The sequence below is a fragment of the Thrips palmi genome, unplaced genomic scaffold (genome assembly GCF_012932325.1).
Source record: "Thrips palmi isolate BJ-2018 unplaced genomic scaffold, TpBJ-2018v1 HiC_scaffold_6, whole genome shotgun sequence".
NCBI classification, from domain to species: domain Eukaryota; kingdom Metazoa; phylum Arthropoda; class Insecta; order Thysanoptera; family Thripidae; genus Thrips; species Thrips palmi.
This window is the reverse complement of record NW_023144633.1, coordinates 1558527-1581169: the sequence shown is the minus strand read 5'-3', so window position 1 is coordinate 1581169 and position 22643 is coordinate 1558527. Positions and strand designations below refer to the sequence as shown.

The 22643-nt window shown below is 60.4% G+C and overlaps 2 protein-coding genes across 2 annotated transcripts in view; one reads left to right on the top strand and one right to left on the bottom strand.

Annotated features, from left to right (window-relative positions):
- The window catches only part of LOC117651963 (Down syndrome cell adhesion molecule-like protein Dscam2), an 88689-nt gene extending 67445 nt beyond the window's left edge, over nucleotides 1-21244 (top strand). Inside the window, exons 3-33 of the mRNA XM_034396590.1 lie at nucleotides 1418-1535; nucleotides 3571-3868; nucleotides 4053-4213; nucleotides 4331-4413; nucleotides 4545-4689; nucleotides 4786-4937; nucleotides 6228-6338; nucleotides 6629-6787; nucleotides 8958-9263; nucleotides 10598-10894; nucleotides 12962-13081; nucleotides 13172-13339; nucleotides 13657-13688; nucleotides 13973-14114; nucleotides 14201-14335; nucleotides 15033-15181; nucleotides 15973-16127; nucleotides 16365-16540; nucleotides 17180-17332; nucleotides 17429-17584; nucleotides 17756-18052; nucleotides 18127-18399; nucleotides 18472-18900; nucleotides 18975-19124; nucleotides 19205-19345; nucleotides 19422-19565; nucleotides 19644-19964; nucleotides 20064-20255; nucleotides 20544-20631; nucleotides 20734-20903; nucleotides 21210-21244. Coding sequence (XP_034252481.1) covers nucleotides 1418-1535; nucleotides 3571-3868; nucleotides 4053-4213; nucleotides 4331-4413; nucleotides 4545-4689; nucleotides 4786-4937; nucleotides 6228-6338; nucleotides 6629-6787; nucleotides 8958-9263; nucleotides 10598-10894; nucleotides 12962-13081; nucleotides 13172-13339; nucleotides 13657-13688; nucleotides 13973-14114; nucleotides 14201-14335; nucleotides 15033-15181; nucleotides 15973-16127; nucleotides 16365-16540; nucleotides 17180-17332; nucleotides 17429-17584; nucleotides 17756-18052; nucleotides 18127-18399; nucleotides 18472-18900; nucleotides 18975-19124; nucleotides 19205-19345; nucleotides 19422-19565; nucleotides 19644-19964; nucleotides 20064-20255; nucleotides 20544-20631; nucleotides 20734-20903; nucleotides 21210-21244 — 5456 coding nt within the window. The remainder of the gene's footprint in view (nucleotides 1-1417; nucleotides 1536-3570; nucleotides 3869-4052; nucleotides 4214-4330; nucleotides 4414-4544; nucleotides 4690-4785; nucleotides 4938-6227; nucleotides 6339-6628; nucleotides 6788-8957; nucleotides 9264-10597; nucleotides 10895-12961; nucleotides 13082-13171; nucleotides 13340-13656; nucleotides 13689-13972; nucleotides 14115-14200; nucleotides 14336-15032; nucleotides 15182-15972; nucleotides 16128-16364; nucleotides 16541-17179; nucleotides 17333-17428; nucleotides 17585-17755; nucleotides 18053-18126; nucleotides 18400-18471; nucleotides 18901-18974; nucleotides 19125-19204; nucleotides 19346-19421; nucleotides 19566-19643; nucleotides 19965-20063; nucleotides 20256-20543; nucleotides 20632-20733; nucleotides 20904-21209) is intronic.
- Nucleotides 21245-21656: 412 nt separating this feature from the next.
- On the bottom strand, nucleotides 21657-22600 carry LOC117651951 (thioredoxin-2-like). The gene is made up of 2 exons (XM_034396578.1): nucleotides 21991-22600; nucleotides 21657-21913 (listed from the first exon to the last, which is right to left on the bottom strand). The coding sequence occupies exons 1-2, from the start codon at nucleotides 22096-22098 to the stop codon at nucleotides 21680-21682; spliced, it is 342 nt and encodes a 113-aa protein (XP_034252469.1). The 5' UTR covers nucleotides 22099-22600; the 3' UTR covers nucleotides 21657-21679.
- Between the last annotated feature and the right edge of the window lie 43 nt (nucleotides 22601-22643).

Sequence of the window (22643 nt, the reverse complement as noted above, 5' to 3'; positions counted from 1 at the left end):
GTACCCCTCCCCGCCAAACCGCCCCCAGGCCGCCAGGCCGCGCCACGCCGTGTCGCCGATCCATCCTTGTTCCTCGCGGCCTCCACGGCCTCCACGGCCTCCACGGCCTCCACGGGGCCTCCACGACCTCAGCCTCACGGGGTGGGTGGAGTGGAGGCAACAGGAAGCGGAACGCGTCGCCGGCCCCGCCGGCCTCGGCGCGCCATCGCCCGGAAAAGGCGAATCTGTCCCGCCGGCGCGCGCCTGTCTCTCTCGCACCTACACGAGTGGCCCCATGAGTGCGAGGGAGACAGCGCGACGCTCTCGGAATCAGTCCGCTGCAGCGGGTGGCGGGGCTGGCCGGCCCAGGGCAGCCCTGGCGTCGAGGCCACCGCCACGCCGCCGACGCGGTGCGCGCTGCATTTTGAAATTCATGAGACTCGCGCCACGACGACCCGGCAGCATCTGTGGCGGCGGCACGGCGGCACGGCGGCACGGCGCCGAGGGTGGCGAGGGTGGCCCGGATGGACGCATATCGCATCCGCGCGCGCGTTCGTGTGTGTGTGTGCGTGTGTGTGTGAAGGTGTATGAAGGTGTGTATGTGCGCGACAGAGACGGAAGTACGCCCTGTGTGGTGTTTGCGTGTGTCTACGCGCGCTCGCTTCGGAGGGTGTGAGAGAAAAAGATTGCGTGTAGGGTGTGTGCATGTGTGTTATTGTCATGTGTACGAGCGTGTGTGTGTGTGTGCGTCTGGTCGGGCGGAAGGTCGCGTTTGGACGGTGGCGCGCACACACACGCGCACACGTCGCTTTGTCTTGGCCCCCGCCCCACCTCCCCACCCCTTTAGCGCCCCAAGGACCCCGTGTATATATGTTCGTTGCGACTCGCTTCCCTGCGGTTGTGTATGCCCCATGTCGTCCCCGGAGCTTGGAAAGGGGGGGGGGGCACAGGGAGGGGCTCATATAACCCCCCGGTCGAGTAAATATTCAGTTGATCCAGAGCCAAACAAGCGGGTCAAACACCCTGCCCCGCCGCTGCTGTTCTTAGTTCGGGGGTCCGGCCTTCGCGGCGGGGCACACATACTACCCCTTGCTTCACCCCCCCCCCTCTCTCTCTCTCTCTCTCTCTCTCTCTCTTGCGGTGACGACGGCGTTCCTCGGGCGCCTCGGTCCTCCCCATCCTCTCCTCCTTGCCGTCCGTCTGCGGTGACCTGACATGCCTGAAATGGGATTTTATCCGAGTTGTGCGCTGTCGTGGGCAGGCGCGGGGCGGGGCGGGGCGGGGCGGGGTGAAGCAAGCAGTGACATAGGGGGAGGGTGGAAGCGGCGCCGCACGTGGTGAGGACTATGCTAACCCGCGGGCCCCGCCTTGGCCCCGCCTTGGGCTCCGCGATTTGGACGCGGCCGCCCCGTTTGATGTTTTTGTTTGTGTTTGTCAGACGCCCGGCGGCCCGTGGCGCCCATCCTGCACGAGACGACGTCCACCGTGTCGGCGCGCGTCGAGGAGAGCGTCGTGGTGCCGTGCGTGGCGCACGCCAACCCGCCGCCCGTCTACAGGTAACTACACCCGAAAAAAGCATTTCTTCATTTTTAATTTCCTTTGTTTTTTGTGAAAAAAGAAAACCCTAGTCACAAGAAAATGTCTTTTCCTTCAAGAAAAAAAAGGGTGCTTTGCGAAGGGTGGGGGGAATGTGACCACCTATTCCATGAGACTGTTTCCCGACTAAGGGAAATCTCAATCTCCGTTTTCAATCACCGCGTGTAAAATCCTTTTTTTTTTTCGCCCTCTCGGAATACATTTTTTTTTTCTCGACACATTTTTCACTTTGATAAAAAAAAAAAAGAAAATAGGCGAAAGACGCGAAAAACCGCCTTTTCTGCCCCACTGCTCGGCCGCTCGGCGATTGGGCCGGTCGGTACTAACTCTCACCTCGAACTTGCCAACGACGCCTTCCTCGCTCTCTCTCTCTCTCTCTCTCTCTCTCTCTCTCTCTCTCTCTCTCTCTCTCTCTCTCTCTCTCTCTCCTTCCTTCCCTCCTGGTCCAGGCCCCGGGGCCGCGCGCCACGCCCAGAGCCAGCGCCGCGCTTTTGACATTAATGCTAATTTTAAACATGAGATTGTGTGCGCGTGTAATGGCGAACGCTCCGCCCGCAAATAAACCGCTCAACACAAATTCCGGCAAGTACCGAAATAAGAAGGCGCCGGCCGAGACAAACGTATTGGGGGAGGGGGGCGCTTCACTTTCGGCAGCTCGAAGCCGGCAAGGGGAAAAGTGGGCGGTTAATAGGAAGAGACGGGCCCTCGTTATTCTTTCGCTTATTGCCCTGATATTCCCGCGCGACTTAGCCGCGCCGCCTCGCAGCACCTGAAGCCCCCTCGCGCGGAACGGACCCTTCTATTTTATTTTTTTTCAGTTTTCTGCTCGTTGTGCAGAAACGAAACTGGGCCCGAATTTCGTTATCAGTTTTCGAGACGTATTTTTGAACGCTGCTGTCTTTTTTTCGCAGTATTTTTTATTATCTTTTTTTTTTGCCTCTTTGAAGCGGGTCGGAAATGCTCTTGCTTGTATCGGAGAGTGAGGCCCTGTTCCAGGAAGACGCTCCCCAAATACGCTCCAGCGGGGGGCAGGTGACGCGTCCGAGATTTATCCTGCAATTGCGCCTTATTTATTAGCGTTTTTCTTTCATATTTCCGAGATTATTTTTCGGCCCGGTAAACGCCGGGGCGGCGTGGCGCGGCCTGTAATGGCCTAGCTGTTGACCTCTCGCTTTCGCGGCAGAAGAGGAGGGAGAGAGAGAGAGGGAGAATGTCTGTCTGGGCGGCCAATTTGATACCGAGAGTAAGCACTCGGCAGGAAAGAAGGCGGGATTACGATTTAATTGTACCTGAACTGGAGGCAAGCATAATGAGAAGTGGAAGGGGGAGGTAAGTTCAACGAGGGGTGGGGGGCTCGGCTGTCTGCTAATAAGCAACGCGACGTGATTGGCGCACGATGCTACAATGGTTAACTACGCGCTGCGAGTGTCTCAGCAAGCCGCAAGGGAGGCCCACTTCGGAAACTAAAATTTTTTAGCCAATACCTGGTGTTTAATTACTTACGAAAACAAGTGCTTTCATTTTCTCACAATCATATTTCTTTTGTGTTTCACCACACAGTCATGCACTATACTTCCTATCTTTTCGCCGTTGTACCCATTATATTTTTCATCACAATTTATTTCTCGACGTTCTTAGTTTTTATTGTCCGCCACGAAGTGCTGTGCCTCCGACCCTCTTTCCCCCCCCCCCCTCTCTCTCTCTTCCAACTGAAGGTCAGGGGCCTTATGAACGATCCCCGGCCGCTCTCGCCGAGGGAGCGGGGCGCCTCGGTCAATCATTCGAGTGTGCGATGGCTCGGTGCCCCGATGGCTGCGCGGGCTGCGATGGTGCGGGATTGAGTGAATGCCTTGAAAAGGCGCGCGGCGAGAGGATTCCGCCACGGAGAGGGGCCGGGCTAGCCGGCCATCAAATCAGAGAAGTTGGACTCTGCCAGCACTGCGCTCTGCAAGGGGCAGTGTGCGACCGGCGGAGTGACGGAGGGACGTGTTGCAGGTGGTGGCGGCAGGGCCAGGAGAACGCCGTGGACGCGCTGGACCGCTTCTCCGTCAAGGACGGCACGCTCACCATCCCGTCGGTGCGCGAGGCCGACGCGGGCGTCTACTACTGCAACGCCAGCAACAGCGAGGGCAGCGAGGCGAGTACAAACGCGTGGATTCTTGCAGTGGCTTGGCGACGCCGTCAAAGCCGTGAACCCGTAATGGCCCCAGTCTGGAAGCTGTTCTCCAAGGGGCGCGAGAGAGACAGGGCGAGTGAACAGCGTCCTCGCTGCAGGCTCAACTTCGAAACACCCAAATGAAGGCCTAACTAGGCCTAGTTACTGTGCCGTAACGCGGACCCCCCGGTGTACACCGTGGTGAACGCCAACCTGCCGGAGGACAAGGAAGTCGAAACCAAGTCCAAGGGCCGCGATATTTTGACGCCTGACCGGCTGTTTCTTTGTGTTTTCCCGCCAAATTTGAATGTTTGGCGCGCAGGTGCTGGAGCTGGCGCTGCAGGTGTGGGCGCCGCTGTCGGTGCACGTGCTGCCGCCGCGGCAGACGGTGGACGTGGGCAAGAGCGCGGACTTGGTGTGCCAGGCGGCGGGCTTCCCCCGCCAGCAGGTGCGCTGGCTCAAGGACGGGCGGCCGCTGCGCGGGCTGGCCGCCGCCCCCGCCCCCATCGAGGACGGCGCCGAGCTGGACCCCGCGTCCGGGGCGGGCGGCGGCCGCGTGCGCCTGCTGGCCGCCGACCGCCTGCACATCACCGCCGTCAGCAAGGAGGACCGCGGCATGTACCAGTGCGTCGTGCGCAACGACCACGACATGGCCCAGGGCATCGCGGAGCTCCGGCTGGGCGGTGGGTTCAAATCCTTCTTTTCAATTTTTTCTTTTTCTTTTTTTTTCGTTTTCTTTTTTCGTTTTCGTTTCCTTTTTCGTTTTCTTTTTCTTTTTTCTTTTTCTTTTTTTAAATATTTTGTCAACATTCAGACGCCGCCCCCACGCTGCAGTACAAGTTCATCGAGCAGACCATGCAGCCCGGCCCCAGCGTGTCCCTCAAGTGCTCCGCGTCGGGCAACCCCACGCCCCACATGTCCTGGAAGCTGGACGGGTTCCCGCTGCCGCCCAACGAGAGGTACGCACCCATTTTGCATCAAATTAGCACCGTCACTTTTTTTTAAAAAAATAATTTTTTTTCTCGCTAAAATACCTTTGCACGTTTTGCTCGCAGGGTGATGATCGGCCAGTACGTGACGCTGTACGGCGACGTGGTGAGCCACGTCAACATCAGCAACGTCAAGGCCGAGGACGGCGGCGAGTACGACTGCGAGGCCGAGAACCGGGCGGGCGTCGCCAAGCACCAGGCCCGCCTCAACATCTACGGTTGGTAGTTTTTGCGTCTTTTTTTCTTATATGTTTTCGTCCCTATCCTAACCTTCTGGAAGCTGAGCCTTCTGTAAGTCCCGTTGGTTTGCGAGAGTCCCTTAGCGAGGGGAGTGAGCGCCAGGGGGTCGAATCCGATCCGCGCCTTCGTCGCTCTGTCTCTCTCGCACCCATGCGGGCCGCCCCGTGAGTGCGAGAGAGACAGACAGCGATCATCCCGCAGCGTCACAGCCGACGTCGCCGTCAAACCGTAAACCGGAGGAAGTAACCGAAGCTTCCGCGACGCCGCGCCACGCAACGCGGCGCAAGCGGGTACCACTGTGATTGAATCCTGAGTTATGACCTCCAACGGCTGCCAATTTCATTTCGTGATGCCCCCGCCCCTCCCCTCCCCCGTCCGCGTGTACCCTCTCGGGAGCACTGCCGCCAGCTTTGCCGCCACCGCGCCAGCAGCGTGCCGTCCGCCGCGCCCTCCGTCATCGCTGTCTCTCTCGCACCCCCGCGGGGCCGCGGGCGCGGCCGCGAGTGCGACAGAGACAGAGCGACTGTTCGGAACGCGCCGGCCGCGCGCCGCGTCGTCGCCGGATGAGAGGTCCCCGTCGTGGCCCCCGACAGGAAGCATTAACAACGGCGGAACGCGCTGTCCTTCTTGGCCTTCTTGGTCTCTAGGAGCGCGCCGAGCCAACGGCCAGCGGGCCGCGCTAAACAATCGGACGACGGCGGCTTCCAGGACTCGACACCCCGCGCGCCAACGGCGACAGCGGGACGAAACATCCACGGCGGCGACTGAGATCGTGTATCCAGCTGGCGGCTTTGTCTCCGTGAATTACACCAGTGTATAATCCGATAGCGCAAACCGAAACGAATAACATTTTATTTTGGAAGCCTCTGGCGAGGGCGGGCACAATGGCCGCGGACAGTCGCGCATCGCTCTGACGCTGTCTTTGTCCGCCGTGCCGCCCCCAAGCCCCAGGCCAGGCTGCCTCCGTCTCTGTCGCACTCACGGGGCGGCCCGCAGAGCCCGCAGGGGTGCGAGAGAGACAGCGACATGTTCCGAATCGCCCTGCCGGCGACCAAACCTGTGCTTCTGCCGGCCTGGCCGGGGTCCGCGTCGCCAACTCCGAGTTACCGGTTTGTTCCCCGCGCCGCGCTTGCCAACTCAAAGCACGGCGGCCTAGGCCGGCCTAGGCGGCCTGTGGACTGCCGCCCGCTGCCGCCACAGATCGGTGTGTTCATTGGCGACTAATTAGCGTCTGTCCGTCTGACTGTCTGTCTCTGTGCGTCCGCCAGGCTCCCCCTTTGTGCGGCCCATGCCCGACATTGTCGCCGTGGCGGGGAAGAGCCTCCACATCAAGTGCCCCGTGGCGGGCTACCCCATCGAGAGCGTCAGCTGGGAGAAAGGTGAGCTTCAAATACCGACCAACTTAGCTATTTTCCCATCCGAAAAATATCGTCTCGAAGTACTTTGTGAGTACCAAACTTAAAGTGTAAAATAGCACCGGACGTGTGACCCCACCAATGGATTGCTCTCTCGAACGAGGAATCCATTGGTGGGGTCACACGTTCAATTCGGGTCCTGCTCAGCGACTCTGGAGCTCAAAACGCGTCTAGAGTTTTGGCCGCCTTCACCGGTCTTCCGGCCCACTGCAGAGTACCTCTGCTGCCGTTTGAAGTGGCCGCCTTGTTTGCAGACGGCGTGGTGCTGCCCAGCATCATGCGCCAGCGCGTGTCCGCCAACACGCTGACCATCGAGAACGTGCAGCACGCCAGCGACCAGGGCACGTACACGTGCACGGCGCGCGCCAAGCACAGCCACGCCTCCAAGCGCAGCGTCCTCGTGCGCGTGCTGGGTGAGTCGCCCCCCGGTCACGTCAACCGGGAACGGTTTCGTGTCCACATTTTTTGGAACGGGCAAAGGACCTGCACTGCATCGCGAGGCCTCCCTCGCACCCGTGAGAACGCCCCGGGGGGCTAGTTGCTGGTTTCACTCGGCCCGGGCGATAAGGAGTGAGAGCACCGCAGTGTGCACGCCGCACGCGCCACGCCGCGCTCTGGGCGCTCTGGGGACTAGCGCCCTAGAGGGTAGGCAACACGCGGCACTCGCGCGTCCGACGGGCCGGCCTAGCCCGAGCGTCGCAGGCGCTCCAGCGAGTGCCGGGCTGGGCGAGGATGGCGAGCTGCTAAAGATAGGCCTTGTCTAGGAATCCAGGCCAGCGCTGCGTCCTGGGCCGCGTCTTTTCCTCCCGTCAACGCACCGCCAGTCTGTCACTCGGCCAGATCGGCGTCTCCGCGGCGCTATTCTGGACGCGCTCGCGGCTCCAGCTGCAGTCCCAGCTCCAGTCCGCGGCGGGCAGAAGGGAAAAGTTTAATTGAATCAAAGAGGGTCCAGCGGGTCGGGCCCGGCCGACCCCATATGCGTCGGAGAGCTCCGGCCCCGGGGTGGGAAGCGGCGCTCCGGTATGGCTCGCTGGGGAGCGCGGGGCAGGGCTGCATATGGGACGAGCGCCGCTCCGGGGGAGGGGTGGGGGAAGTCCGGCGCGCAGTTTGGGAAGGACAGCGGGACAACAACTCCGATACGACTGGAGCCGGAACGAATGAGCCTGGGGGGCAGGGGGACGAGGGGGGCAGAGCTGTGATACGACAAGAAAATGAGGTTAGGAAGGGCAGTGTCCGTCCGCGCGGGCAGCGCGGGTCGCTCGGTGTCACCGACAAGCCCCTCCCCCTTTTTGCTGCAACGCGCGATAGACGCGCCCAACGAGCCCGGAAAGGCCGGAAGGCCGCCGCGCTTTATCGTTCGTTTTACGGCCTTCGAGTTTCATTACGGAATTGCTTTAATACGCCACTTTGAGGACGTGTATGATATCCGGCGGGGCTAGTCGTAAACGGAGGCTGAGACTGACAAGGAGCAGAAAGGGGGGGGGGAGGTTCTTGCGGAGGAGGGGGAGGCACACCGGTGCAGTGCAGGGGCAAGCCAGCGCGCCAAAGTTTCGGGAAAACCCCATCGCCAGTCAGTTTAAGAGTGGCTAAGCCATTCATAACCTGTGGCCGTGCAGGCCGTGCAGGCCGGGCGGTCCCCGAAGGGGCAGGTGGTCGTCGCCAGCCCCGAACCTTGCGCCATTCTACAGTGCACCACGTGCCTTTATGTGCAATTTCACGTTTTAAAAAACAAAAACAAAACCCAACAACGCAAATTGGCGGTCGCGGCCATGTTGTTGTTGTCCTCCCAGTTTCAGTGTTTGTTTCATGAGTGTTACTGTGTGCGTCATTTTTTTTTTGTTATAAAATAAGTGGTCCAGGCAGCGCTGCTGCGGCGGTCGGCATGTCGCAGAGTTATTTCGCAGTGTTATTTCCGTTTTTGTTTTGTGCGGCAAACCTCATCACAACATACCAAACGGCAGGGAGGAATGCCCCGAAAAATTAGCGCTGCACGCCAACGTGGCGGAATTTAGTTTTGCACCGACAGGTTCTTTTACTTTCACTTTGGTTAACTTTTCGACTGTTTTTTGACTCAGTGAGAACGCATTCATTCAGGCATAAGCAGCTGGGTAGTAGTGTAACAGAACTTACACATTTTAAAAAAAACTTGTTTGGCAAACTGTAGTGTTTGCCCGGTGATACCCAACCTTAATACCTGTCCCTCTTTCACGTAAGCGTTTCAAAGGACCCAAACATTCTCTTTCAAGAGAGGGATTTATTTCCATCCCCCTTTGATGCAAGTTTGCTCGATAAATGCATGTGGGTCGTCGAGATGAAAAAGGTTTCCAGTACAATGATCCTAGCACTTTCCGGGGTTCGCATCAGTGTAATGCATTGGTGACCCGGCGTCCGAGTGTCCTGCGGTGCATCGACAGCACATCGACAAACATTGCAGACGTCGAGACAATCGTAAACCCAAATACGAGGTCAAACCACTTACTTTCCGGATACATTTTTTTTTTCATTCTATGTCTAATAAAAACAGATTACTTGCAAACCACCAATTTAAAAAAACGTCCAACATGACCTGCTTGTTGCCAACAGTGCCACCCAAAGTCACCCCGATCACATTCCCGCGCGACCTTAACGTAGGCGACCGCACCAGCGTCCAGTGCGTGGTGACGAGCGGGGACCTGCCCCTGTCCTTCGCCTGGCTCAAAGACGGTGCGCTCGTGGACGGCCAGGGCCTCGGCCTCGGCGGCCTGGCCGACGTCTCGGTGCGACAGAGCGACGACTTCAGCAGCGCGCTCAGCATAGGCACCATCGGCACGGAGCACAGCGGCAACTACACGTGTAGGGTGTCCAACCAGGCCTCCACCGTCACATTCACGGCCGCTCTGCAGGTCAACGGTAAATCGCCGTGCGGGGCAGCGAGGGGACCTTGGCGTAGTGGTTAGCGCTGCCGGCTGCGAACCAAGAGGCCCGGGTTCGAATACCGGTATCTGGTTTTGGCGGTAGCTGGTTTTCTTAGTCCCGCTCCTCCCCTCGCATCGCGCAGGGCTCGGCAGGGCTTGCCCGAGGGCTGCCCGACCGCCCTGCCGCCCTGCGGAGGCCTCACACCAAGACAGTGATACGCATGAAGCTGGTCCCCTAGTCTCTCTTTTGCTGTGTATGTGGAGCTGTGGGGCCGGGCCGGTGCCGGAGCGGCGGCGACGAAGGACCCACACTGCTAACGGGTCCGTTCGCCCGTCCGGCACGGACCCGGAGCGCCACTGTAATCCTTGTGCCGAGGCCGCGTGGCGCCGCGTGGCCGCGTGCGTTGGGCAGTTTGTGCATGCCGACAACATTCCATTTTACTTTTCGTAACGCATTACATGACACACACTGGAGGAACCACACCACCCGCGCCATGCCAAGAATAACCACACGGTCCGTGTTTCCCTTTCGACCAAAGTGCAGTTCTCAACGAACCTGAGCATACATGTAAAGTCCAGCCACTAAAACGGTCGACAGTACACTGTTCACGGCATGGTTACGTATGTGGAACGCTCCTCGGCGTGTAACTACACAGAGAAAAACTGGTCGCGTAAATTAAATTTGAATAAATAAAACGTAGAGTCGGCGAATGTTCTTCGAACGACGATTCACCCCAAAATGGTAAACGGTCTTTGGAGCGGTCCCACTAAACTGCACCTGTCTAAAGACCCACAACATACTTTTCATCCACCCCCTTAGAGACTCACACGGACGCCACACCTTTTTCTCTGTGTAACCCATCGCTTCATGTATCTATATATTTTGTTTCCGGATTGATTGATTTTATCATTTGTTATCGTTATCCATATTATTTTGGTTGCTTTTGAACCGCTGGCCTGCCGATTTGCCGACCCGCCGAGCTGCGCCCTGCAGTCTGTGTAAAAAAAAAAAAAAAAAAAAAAAACCTCGACCGTTTGTCCAGACGACGACGGCGTGGCTCCACTTCTCTGTCTGTCTGTCTGTCTTCCTCGGTGCGGACGCACCGGCTGGCTGGACTGGGGCTGTGCGTTTTGAGTTAAACATTCCGAGACATGTTTAAACTTTGAAAAATATTAAAAAAAATTAAATTGTTTTTTTTTTTTTTTTTTTTTTTTTGTAACTACGGCCAGCCAGTCGGCCAGCCGGGCGTTCCCACACTGTTTCCTGTCGCTAATCGCTTGGTCGCCTTGGCATGGCCTTGGCCTCGCCTCGGCTCGTCCTGCCCGCAGTCCCGCCCCGCATCGCGCCCTTTTACTTTGAGGAGGGGCTGGCCGAGGGCATGCGGACGCAGGTCATGTGCACGGCGTCGCAGGGTGACCCCCCCGTCTCGCTGTCCTGGGTCAAAGACAACAAGCCCCTGGACGCGTCCTCCGGCGTCTCGACCGGCATCCAGGTCAAAGACTTTGCGGCCTACTCGAGCGTGCTTACCATTCACAGTGTGGCGGCCAGCCACAGCGGCAACTACTCGTGCGTCGTGGCCAACAGCGCGGGCCGCGCCGAGTACACCGCCACACTGTCGGTCACGGGTAAACAACAACAAACCTCGCAGCGCCTAGCAGGGCCTAACAGCGTGCCAAAGGCCAAAGGCAGCCAAAGGCAGCCAAAGGCCCCGGAACGAACCTCCAGCATGCGCCGGTTTTTCGCTTTCTTGTCATTTTTCTTTTTCGCTGGACGATTTTTAAATCCAGGTGTCATTTTTTGCATTATTTTCATTTCACTCTTCCCAGCGGCATTTCGGGTTTTTTCACCTCTTTTTTCTGAGAGTCCTGTAACTGCCGCCCGCAGTCGACCCCCCCCCCCCCCCCCGCGCTGCTCTGGATATTTCCTCGCTCGCAGCCGAAATCTTGACGTGAGAAAACTCATCGTTCCTTGCGCGGAGTTTTACCTGCTCGCGCGCGTCAGAGGTGTGAGTGTGTGTGGGTGTGAGTGTATGTGTGTGTTGTGTGTGAGGAGTGAAGGGGTGAGTGAATGTGGGAGAGAGTGCAGAGCGCAGTGCGTACGTCAAGAAACAGGGAGGTTGGGTGTGAGCGCACACGTGTATGTATGTGTTACTGTGTGTGTATGTGTGTGTGTGTGTGTGTGTGTGTGTGTGTGTGTTGGCGGCCCGTTCGTATCACGCTCGCAACTTGAGCGACGACTCGTCCCGGAAGTCGAGACGTGCCCCGGCCGTGCCCCGGCCGTGCCCGGGGTGGTGGGGGCCTTGTCGTGCCCCTCTAACAAGGCCCGGCCCGGGCGCCGTGATGGGTCTTGTCAGGTGGTTCGGCAAGGAGCAGAACACCAACAAGGCCAGCATCTCCGCTCAAGTTTTTCTCACTCGATTCTGATCGCGCGCCGTGCGAGGCGACCGCACTTCCGATTCCCCTTTTCATCCGTTTTAGGTTTTTCATTATCGAAACTTTTTTTACCTACGAGACATGGCACCTGAAGGGCTGTTTTTGTTTTTCCTTCCCGCTGTCTCGATTTTTTTTTTTTTGGTTGTTTGTTTTTGCTCCGCTGCGCGAGGCGGCGTGGTCCATGTTGGAGGTTCCCGCGTTTTGAGTAGCTCTTGTAACGCACCGTTTGTCGTACTTCCGCCCTGAGAGCACCGTTTCGTTGTGGCAACCAAGGGCATGCCCAGCACTGCGTTGAGTTTAGAGCCGATCTCTTCACGAGCCCCGCTGGCAAAACTAGAGGCAGTTTAGACGTCCCGTAAAATTATGTTTTCAAGAAGAGGATTTGAACGAGAAAGTTTAGAACGTTAGAAGGAGCGGCCACCCCAGTCACACGTGTAGGTGTCTCCGCCACGTTACGTTCGTTCTCGCCTAGACTGTACCGAATTTTCACTCTTCGTGTCCGGGAGCACTTTCCTACTCGCGTTTTCTTCGCCTTTTGTTTTGTTGAAAAAAAAAACCTTTCTAAAACGCTTTTTGCTTGGTAGCGTAGCGTTTTGCATGCAGCGTCCCGCATGGCATGCGGTAGCTTCGTTGAGTCCCTCCAGGACACGCCTTTGCTCTCCGAGCTTTCCGAGCCCGCCACTAGAGGGCGTGAAGCCGGCCGAGCGTCGCCGGCAGTGTGTCTGGCAAACAGGGTGCTGGAAAGGTGGGTTGGTCGGCGAGTATGCCCCATTCGGTAATTACAAAACCTCGTTCTCTGCGCCGGCGCGCCACGAAATGAGCTGCAGCCTGTCGCCCTGTCTCTCTCGCACTCGTAGGGCCGTTCTGTAGGAGTGTAAGAGAGAGGCGTGGCGATGGAGCACAGTTCAGATCGTTCAACTAGCCTCACCCGTGCTAATTATTTTTCAAAACAAAATTTGGGGATGGATTTGAAAGTGTGCGCCCTGTTTGCCAGGACCCCCACCCTCCGACGGCCATCTCTCTCTCTGTCTCTCTCCATCGTTGAGATGTGTGGCGCCCGAAAACCGAGCTCAAACCATAGGCCGCGTCGTAACTCGCCGAAATGGCGCGTTTTAGAGGCCCGCGTTCGTCGCGTAGCGCCGCACTACGCGTTTCAAATTGTGCACTTTCATTTGGTCCCGTGGCCCGTGCGGTTGGTGAGCGCGGTTTGGCGGCGCGTCGCGGCTCGGTGTCCGTTGATGGTTCTCCCCTGTCTCGCAGTGCCGCCGCGCTGGGTGCTGGAGCCCGCCGAGCAGAGCGTCGTGCTGGGGAAGGCCGCCACACTGCAGTGCCAGGCGGACGGCTTCCCCAAGCCCACCATCACGTGGAAGCAGGCCATCGGTAACAACTTTGCAAATTTTAAACGTTTTTTCCCCGGTCGACTTGCTCATTTTTCGAGTGTGTAACCTCCACGGCCCGTTGCGTCCCCAGGCACGCAGCCGCAGGAGTTCCGCGACCTGGGCTTCGAGTTCCAGCAGCTGGAGGAAGGGTCCCTGTTCCTGCCCGAGGCCGGCTCGCAGCACAAGGGCCACTACCTGTGCCAGGCCTCCAACGGCATCGGCCCCGCGCTCAGCAAGCTCGTCAAGCTCAACGTGCTGGGTGAGCTCCCTGCCACCCCGGCCCGCAGTGGATTTGCCACCGGTGGAGGCGGCCAAAACTCTAGACGCGTTTTGAGCTCCAGAGTAGCTAAGCAGGACTCGAACCGAACGTGTGACCCCACCAATGGATTCCTCGTTCGGAGAGCAATCCATTGGTGGGGTCACGCGTTCAGTTCTAGTCCCGTTAAGCGACTCAGGAGCTCAAAACGGGTCGAAAGTTTTGGCCGCTGGTCTTCTAGCCCACTGTGCGGCCGCTGCTCCGGCGTCGTAATCTCGCTCGGGTTGTCATTTCGCCCCCCTGTTCCCGGTTGGCTGCAGCGGGGCCGCGCATCCGCGCCAGGCCGCGCACGGAGACGGTGCGGCGCGGCGAGGCGGCGACACTCCGGTGTGCCGCGGACGGCGACCCGCCCCTGGACATCTCGTGGCGACTGCGGGGGTCGCGCATCGACCCGGCCTTCGACGGACGGTCAGCCCGTGTTTCCATTTTACCTTTCAATTTCAGTGTTTGTGTGTGCATTGAAACTCGTTATCGAGGTGCCTCCTGTTTCCGAGATTGAACCCTTTTTTCCCCCGCAGGTACGGCGTCAAGACCACGACACTGCCCGGTGGTGCTGGCGGCGCTGGCGGCGTGGCCCCGGGCGCGGCGGGCCCCGGCAACGGCGTGCAGTCCGAGCTCATCGTGGAGGAGACGGAGCTCCGCGACCGCGGCGAGTACCAGTGCATCGCCACCAACGCCTACGGCCAGGACAGCCTGGGGGTGCAGCTGCTGGTCCAAGGTGCGGCCCGGGCCGGCGGGGCCACCCATCATGGTGCTTTCCGTTGTGGCCATTTTCGTTGCCTCACACGACGTGTCTGTCTGCAGAGCTGCCCGACTTTCCACGGAACCTGCGCGTCTCGGAGCAGACGGGCCGCTCCGTCACCCTGTCCTGGAGCCCCGCGCCCAGCGCCTCGGACTCCACCGTCGTGTCCTACATCGTGCAGTACAAGGAGGCGCGAGGTGAGTCTCTCGGAAGGCAACGTTGGCAAAAAACGGGAGCTTTAGCAGGCACCAACGCGGGTGATACTCAATGCCCCAGAGGTCGTTTTCTACCCGCGGCGCGTGGGGTATTACCGAGTACTTAGCGTGCCACGCGGGGACAGTCAGGTTCTCTGGGCTGGCTGCGTCGCCGGAATTGGCGTGTCACTTATGAATGCCTCCAAGAGGACGGCGTCCTCCTCTTCTTTCTTTTCGGATCCTCCTTGCACTCGCTCGCCGTACGAGTCGCGGAGGCGGAGGGACGGAGGGAGCGACCCAGGAATAGTTGCGCTGCCGCCGCGTCGCGTCGCCGCCCGCTTGCCTCACTATTTCACAAACTTTTGTACGCGTCGCCGGGCCGCGTCCGAGAGCGGGGGAGCGGGGTCACCGCGCCGCCCGCAGCGCGGCAGCGCGGCACAGACAATGGGGGGCTTGCCGCGTGGAGGCAGCCGAACACACAGAGGATATCTCGGCCCACGTTGCAGCGGCAGACCGATTCCGAGAGTCGCTCTGTCTCTCTCGCACCTGAACGGGACGCTCTGCGACTGCGAGAGAGACAGAGCGACGACGTGTGGGAGGGAGGGAAGGTGGGTTTATCTTGCGGGTGGGCTGCCCCTGGCCGCCCTAAGCCCCGCTAACGCCGCTGCCTGCTGACTCTCTTTCTCGCTCTCTCTTCCAGACGTCTGGCACGAGCACAATCAGCAGAAAGTGCTGGAGGGCGCCGAGACGTCCACGCTGATCGCCGGACTGCGGCCCGCCACGGCCTACCACTTCCGGATCTTCGCGCAGAACCAGCTGGGCACCTCGGCCGCGTCCGACGTGCTGCACGTGAGTGGACCAGTGGACCACCACACCCTCTTCATTATGAATCTCCGACCAGCGTACTTGCCCCCCCCCCTCGCCCCCGCCTCGACTTGCGCGCGACTGCAGAGGAGCCTGGGCACCTCGCGCTTGTGTGTGTGTTTTGCTTTTTACTGCCCCACTCCTCCGCCCACCGTCATTGAATCAGTCTGTCCCACTACTCATTCACTGTCTGCTCGCCCGACAGCAAGCAGTCCGCGTGAAGTACCCCGAGCAGTGTATCGTCGAGTCGCTAACGCGGCGCAGGACGACTTCCCACCTTTTTCCGCCCCCACCCCTTTTTTTGCAGTGCCGTCTCCAAAGTGCAACATGAACCGAGGAGCCGCACGGTGGCTGGCCGTGCTGGCCGGAGTGGGACGGGCAGTGGCCTAATGGCAGGGGACAGCGTCGAGGGGTGCGCCTGGCAGGCCGGCCGACTGAGAGGGCTCTCTCTCTCTCCCTCGCATTCTCGGGCCGTCCCGCACACGTGCGAGGGAGAGGCTCGGCTGGCAGCCTGTCATACGAGCGAGCACCCTCCGTGTCACCTGTTGATGGCCGGCAGGCCGAGCCACTGCAAGCTCGTTGGCATTCACCCCCAGGCGCGGCTGGCGGCTGCGTCAGGGCCTCCACGGCCTTCAAGGCCTTCCGCAGGGGCTGGCCGCGTCTCGCACCGCACGCGAGCCGAGTTGACGGCCACCGGGACAGGTGGCCGAGCAACATGTGTTCCTCGAAGTGGGCCGCGTGGCTCTGCGAATACAGTGTGCTGGTGCTGCTTCCAGGCCGTGACGGACAGCGAGGTGCCCGCCGGGCCGCCACTGCAGGTGTCCGTGGAGGCGGCCTCGTCGACGCAGCTCCGGATCACGTGGCAGCCGCCGGACCGCACACTGTGGAACGGCGACATCCTGGGCTACGTCATCGGCTTCAGGCACCTCGGGTGGGTGTGGGTGGCCAGGCAGGCGCGTTTAGAGCTCCAGAGTCGCTAAATCGGACTCGAACCGAACGTGTGACCCCACCAATGGATTCCTCGTTCGGAGAGCAATCCGTTGGTGGGGTCACACGTTCGGTTCGAATCCTGTTTAGCGACTCTGAAGCTCAACACGCGTCAGATTTTCGGCCGCCTCCACCGGTCTTCTGGCCCACTGTGCCATCCTAATTCAAATTTTGCCGCCAGGTCGGCGGAGGAGTCCTTCAACTACACGCGGGTGTCCATGACGGGCGACGTGTCTGGCGACTTCCGGCTCTCGGGCCTGGACAAGTTCACCCAGTACCAGGTCGTGGTGCAGGCGTTCAACACGCGGGGCGAGGGCCCCCAGTCGCCGGTCGTCATCGCCCAGACCCTGGAGGACGGTAAGTTACGGAGTTCAAATCCTCCCAGACAGCTCCCCTTCCCCTCCGCGCCCCCGGCTCTCCCTGGGAACGCTGGACGATGTTTACGGCTGGGGTGAGTTTATTGGTGGGGCGGGGCGGGGCGAACGGACATCCCGGCCTCCGATGGACTTCTGGCCCGCCCCGGAGACGGCGATGGCTTTCGTAGGAGATGAAAGGAACAACTTGACGGTTGGATTTCTCTGCCACTGCCGGGGGACATTCCGCCCCGGTAACTTCCCCCTCCCCCTCCCCTCCCATCACAGTAGTAATTGGTGAAAGATCCACCGAACTTTTCTCTTCAATCTCCCCATTGCCTTCCCCGCCCCCTTCCTGCAGAAGCAAAACTTGTCAATATTTCCATTCGTGCCTGCCTGGTCGGTCGGACCCGCGCCGCCCGCGCCGCGCGCGCTTCCACGAGCAAAGTTTGCAGCGCCCGGCGTCGGCCAACGGCTGGGCCAGCCAGCGGCTGCTGAGGCTGTGAATTTCCCCAAGTCCACCAATTTCCTTTCTAATCTGCGCCGAGCGCAGGCTTTGCGAAAGGCTGCAAAGTCCGAGGGCTGTTGTCATTGTGCCTGTCCGCTGCATTCGCTGCATTGAAACACAACGGCCTGTTCGCAGCGCCCGGCGGCCCGCCGCGCGACGTGCAGTGCTCGGCGCTCACGGCGCACAACTTGCAAGTGGGGTGGACGCCGCCGTCGCCGCACCTGGCGCACGGCGTCATCCAGGGCTACCGACTCATCTACGAGCCCGCCGACGACGACGGCGTCTCGGGTAAGTTTGCCTTGCCACTTTTGGACAACTTGGCGTCATCTCGCCGGCAGAGTGACGCCGAGAAATCGGACGCTGACTTTCCTGGGTGTGTTGCAGAGGCCACGTCGCGCGAGAGCAAGGCCATGACCTCCACCAACACGGTGCTGCACGGCCTCGTCCCCGCCGCCAACTACTCCGTGCAGGTGCTGGCCTTCACCAGGGCGGGCGACGGCGTGCCCAGCAAGCCCATCGTGTGCAGCACGGAAGAGGCCGGTGAGTGGAGGGGCAGGGCCGGCAGGGCTAGCGCCTGCGGTGCCCGGGCTAGGCCGACCCGCCAGGCTCCGGTGTCGGCGGGCTGCCTGCCTTCCGGGCGCTCCGGGCGCAGACTCCGGACGGCAGTCGATGTTTGATGTTTGTTGTTTGCCCGCCGCCATGCCGTCGCAGCCCCGGACGCCCCCGAGCGCATCAAGGCGGTGGTGCGGTCGCCCAGCGCCGTGGTGGTGAGCTGGACCGCGCCGCGCCGCGCCAACGGCCGCCTGCTCAAGTACACGGTGCACGTGCGCCAGGTCGGCGACCGCGCGCCCGTCGTCAAGGGCACCGTCCTGGCCTCGCAGCAGCACTACGACGTGGTGGACCTCAGCCACGACCACACGTACGAGGCCTGGGTCACGGCCTCCACCAAGGTGGGGCCGGGCCGCCAGTCGCGCACCGTGCCGCTCTCCCCCAGCACCAGCAACAGCGGTGAGGACTCTTCCAAAACACCGCTCAAGGCCACTGTAAAACCGATGTAAGAGTGAGTGTATTGGTGTGGACAGTGCCCGCCGCCATCGTGTCGTGGGGCCGCAGCCTGGTGCTGCCACACCGCACCAACGTGACGCTGGCCTGCATCGTGGTGGGCCAGCCCGCGCCCGCCGTCGAGTGGCGGCACGGCGACGTCCGCCTGGAGCAGCAGCAGCAGCAGCAGCAGCAGCAGGGGGAGCACCACCTGGTGCTGAGCAACCTGCAGCGCAACGTGGAGGGCAACTACTCGTGCCACGCCAGCAACCCGGCGGGCAGTGACGTCATCGTGTACTCGCTGCAGGTGCAAGGTACGCCGGGCCTAGTTCTTGGTGCCCCTCTTGGCCTCGGCCAGCTGCAAGTGACCCGGACTTGGCTTCCAGTGCCGCCGACGGCGCCGCTGCTGCTGACGACGACCACGACGGTGGACTCGGTGCAGCTGCAGTGGAAGCAGGGCGACAACGGCGGCGCGGCGGTGCGGGGCTTCGTGCTGGCGTTCCGCCGCGAGCTGGGCGAGTGGGAGGAGGCGTCGCTGGACCGGCGCGCCTCCACGCACCTGCTGGCCGGCCTGCACTGCGGCACGCGCTACCAGTTCACGCTCACCGCCTTCAACAAGATCGGCAGCGGCGCCGCGTCCGCGCTCCGCACCGCCACCACCAAGGGCGGCAAGCCCGGCGCCGCCGCGCCGCAGCAGTTCCTCAACGTGAACGCCACCGCCGCCACGCTTCACCTCCCCGCCTGGCAGGACAACGAGTGCCCCATCCTGTACTTCGTGGTGGAGTACCAGCGCGACGCGGACGCCTGGCTGCTCGGTCAGTGCCGCCATGCCCTCCAGCCTCGGCGCCGTGGCCTCGCCGCTAACGCGATGCTTGTTTCGTTGCCGCAGTGTCCAACAACGCCCTGCCCACGCAGCGGCTGTCCATCGCGCCGCTGGTGTCGCGGTCGCGGTACACGGTGCGCGTCACGGCGCACAACAACGCGGGATCCACGGTGCACTTGTACAACTTCACCACGCCGGCGGCCCTCGGCGCGGACGGTGGGTCCTCGTCGACGCCTCCTCGACGGCCCGGCCGAAGGGGCGCGCAGTGCTCATCCGCCCCCGTTGTTTGTCCGCAGGCGACATGGACTCGGCCGTCTCGGACGCGGGGCTGTCCTCGACGCCGTTCTACCTGGACGCGGCCGTGGTGGCCCCCACCGTGGTCTCCGTGGTGGCGCTGGTGCTGGCCGTCGTGCTGGCCTGCTTCTGCTTCCGCAGGAGTGAGTGTCCTGAAGCCCGCCACACGCCCAAACCAACCAGCGACCAACCAATGCACGACTATTCGATTTTGTCCAGATTTCGAGAACCGGGCTGCCGCCATGGTGTCGCTGGACAACAAGCAGAACATGAGCATGGAGCACCGCGACCAGTACTACACGTCCGTCCGCAAGCCGCTGCAGTCGCCGTGCAGGGACATCAACGCGTTGGAGAGGATACCAGGTACTCGCCTACCTCTCTCGCTCGTTTTAACCTCAGACTTTGCGGGATTTGAACCCACGACCGCGCCGCTTTTCGCAGAGTACTCGGAGGACATCTACCCGTACGCGACGTTCCACCTCCCGGAGCACGAGAACATGGGGGGCAACCCGCAGCGCCGGGGGACGTTCCTTGGGTACCACGACGCCATCGCGCTGGAGCACGGCCTGGGGCAGGGCCTGGGGCAGGGCCTCGGCCTGGACCTGGAGGAGGACCACTACCAGCACATCCGGCCCCTCGGCGGCCACCCCGGCGGCCGCGCCCGGTCGCGGTCCCGGTCGCGGTCCAGGGCCAACAGCCGAGGGGCGGGGAAGCGCTCCGAATCGGACGAGACGGAGTCTGGGTCGGACAGCGAGCACGGCCGTGAGTACACAAGGACGCCGCATCGCCGCGCTGTTGTGCTGCCTTTTGTTGTTGTCGCCGGACCGCACTGAGGGCTCGTTGTTGTTGTTGCTGCTGCAGTGCAAGGCTCGCTGCGCCCGTCCCACAAGCACCGCGGCAGCGGCAGTGGCAGCAGCAAGGCGGACAAGGACGGCCGCAGCTCCTCCAGCTCCTCCAGCGGGCAGCGCGCGCTGCAGCCCAGGGACTCCAGGGACCAGCGGCGCAGCAGCGGCAGGCTCTCGTCCGCCACCTCCAGGCCCTCGCCTCAACACAGTAAGTTAGTACCGTTTCAGTAAGGAGGAACCCGCCTCGCGACTCGCCAGCCCCGCAGGGCCCCCGCAGGGCCCCCGCAGGGCCGCAGGCTGATTCTGAACAGTGCTTCGTCGCCCTGTCTCTCTCGCACTCACGGGGCGCACCGTGCGGGCGGGAGAGAGACAGAGCGACCAAACTCTGCTCCACTGCCGAGCGGCAGGCCGGCTCAGGCCTCCACAGAACACAACACGGATGTCGCCCAGTGCCTCCCCCGGATCGTTGACTCACGTGTTCTTTCTCTCTCGGCAGGCTTCCACTATCGAGGCCAAAAGTTAAGTACATCAGCCGAGCCGGCGCAAACTATTGAACGGCTGACGCTTCCGTCGCGGAGACACAGGTAAGGAGACTGCCGCGGAGAGCCAGCCCGCCAGAGCCAGCCCGCCAGAGCCAGCCCGCCAGGCCCAGGCGTCTACTACACTTGCATCTGGTCGTGTTGCAGGCGTCGGGAAGGCCGGGACCGCGAGCTGAGCCTGGGCGGCATCGTGGGCATGGACCTCCGGATGCCGTCCAGCGACCTCCACGACCTCACGACCTCAGCGACGCCGAGTGCGACCTGGAGTCCATGCAGCAGACGCTCCGCCTGGGCGAGCAGCCCCAGCCCCGGGCACTGCTCGGCGGCCTCGGGGGCGGCCTGGGGGGCGGCCTGGGGGGCGGCCTGGGGGGCCTTGGGGGCGGCCAGGGCATGCCGCTGCCCCTCCCCGCACACATCCAGATCTTCGGCACGCGCGGGGGCAGCCAGGACTTCACTATTGCAGTCTGAACCTAAGCACAACGAAACAAGACTTTTTATCATTTTTTTTTGTGTGTGCGAGTGGACTGTAACTTTTTCCATTTTTAGCGTGGGAATCGGGGGTAGAAGAAAATGTGCCATTGTAGCAAGGAGAGTGAGTTTTTATCACATTGTTACATCTGTAGATGTGGTTGAGGAAGAATCTGTGATCAATATTTAAGTTTTTCTCTCTATTCACTGCCTGGATAAATGTGCCAAACTTATTTCACATATTATCAGTTTGGCACAATAAGCACAATGCGAGGATCTATGTAAAAGTAATTCAACAGCCGTTTGTGCCGTATTGTTACTGCAATGGCAGTACTACCAAAATTTCGTTTTACTGGTTTGTCATTTAAGGATATTTTTGTATATATTGTTGTTACAAAATGTGTATGTGTATGGTGTTCCTACTTTTGGACACGATGTTGTGTTATGATAAATATTACTGAATGTTTTGTGTCGCTAGAAATAAAACCAATGAAATGTGATACTAAACGTACTAAGTTATGTTACCGCATTCGCAATGACGGCGGTGATTATGTTACTTCCAAAGTTGTACAATAAAATTATTTTTCTGATAAAAATAAACGTTTATGAAAGAAGTTGGTACCCTTTATTTCCCCTTTGCCATGGCACCCGCCTTGTACAGTTCAATCGTCTCCTTGAACTTGGTGACGTTGGCGCCCACGTAGGTGCCCAGGATCTTCTTGTTCCGTAGGAACACGAAGGTGGGCATGGCCGAGATGCCGTACTCCTCGGCGAGCTCCTCCAGCTGGTTGATGTCCACCTTGAGGATCACCAACGCCGCGTCGTCCGGCGCCATCTCGTCCAAGACGGGCGCCATGATCTGCGCCAGGCACGCCAGGTTTAGCCAGGTTCCAGCCGGGTGCAGCGGGTTGCCTACCCTCACTCCACTTCCCCCACCTTGCACGGTGCACACCAAGTGGCGAAGAAGTCCAAGATGACGAGTTTCTCGCCGGCTTCGTCCAGGATGCGAGTCAGCTCCTCGGCACTGGTCAACAGTTTGGCCATCGGCTCTAATGTCGTCTGAAAGCCGCAACGGCCGGAACGCCCGGAACAGTCGTAGTGCTTCCTCAAGCTACAAGCTGGGGCCCCTGCGTGCCGGACCCTCGCAACCGTTCGTTTCCAAAGAAACAATCTAGTTCACCACCGCCTTGTAGCTGAGACAACGCTAGCCAACCAAAGGCCATCAAAATACTCCACCCACGCAAAAAAAAAAATCGTGCGTGAAGAGTTGATAAAACTGTGCGATACACGATCCTACGGCATTCAAATCTCGTCCACGCTATCCATATGCATCTTTCCCCAGTAGCAATGCGAGGGACAGAAACAGAAAACGAGTAAGGAAGGATGTTTCGAACGCGTCCTGAGGGCAGGAGAGGGAAAACCTCATTTCCAGTGCTGACAACCTGATCGATATTGCGCCCGACGGAGAAATCGTTTCCGCTATTTACCGTTGTTTCAAAGGAGTGCATACCTCTCGCTCGTTTCGAAAGGGTAAAAGTTGTTCTGTTTTTCTTCAATTGAATGTAGAGGTCAGTTTTTCCCGTGCACGC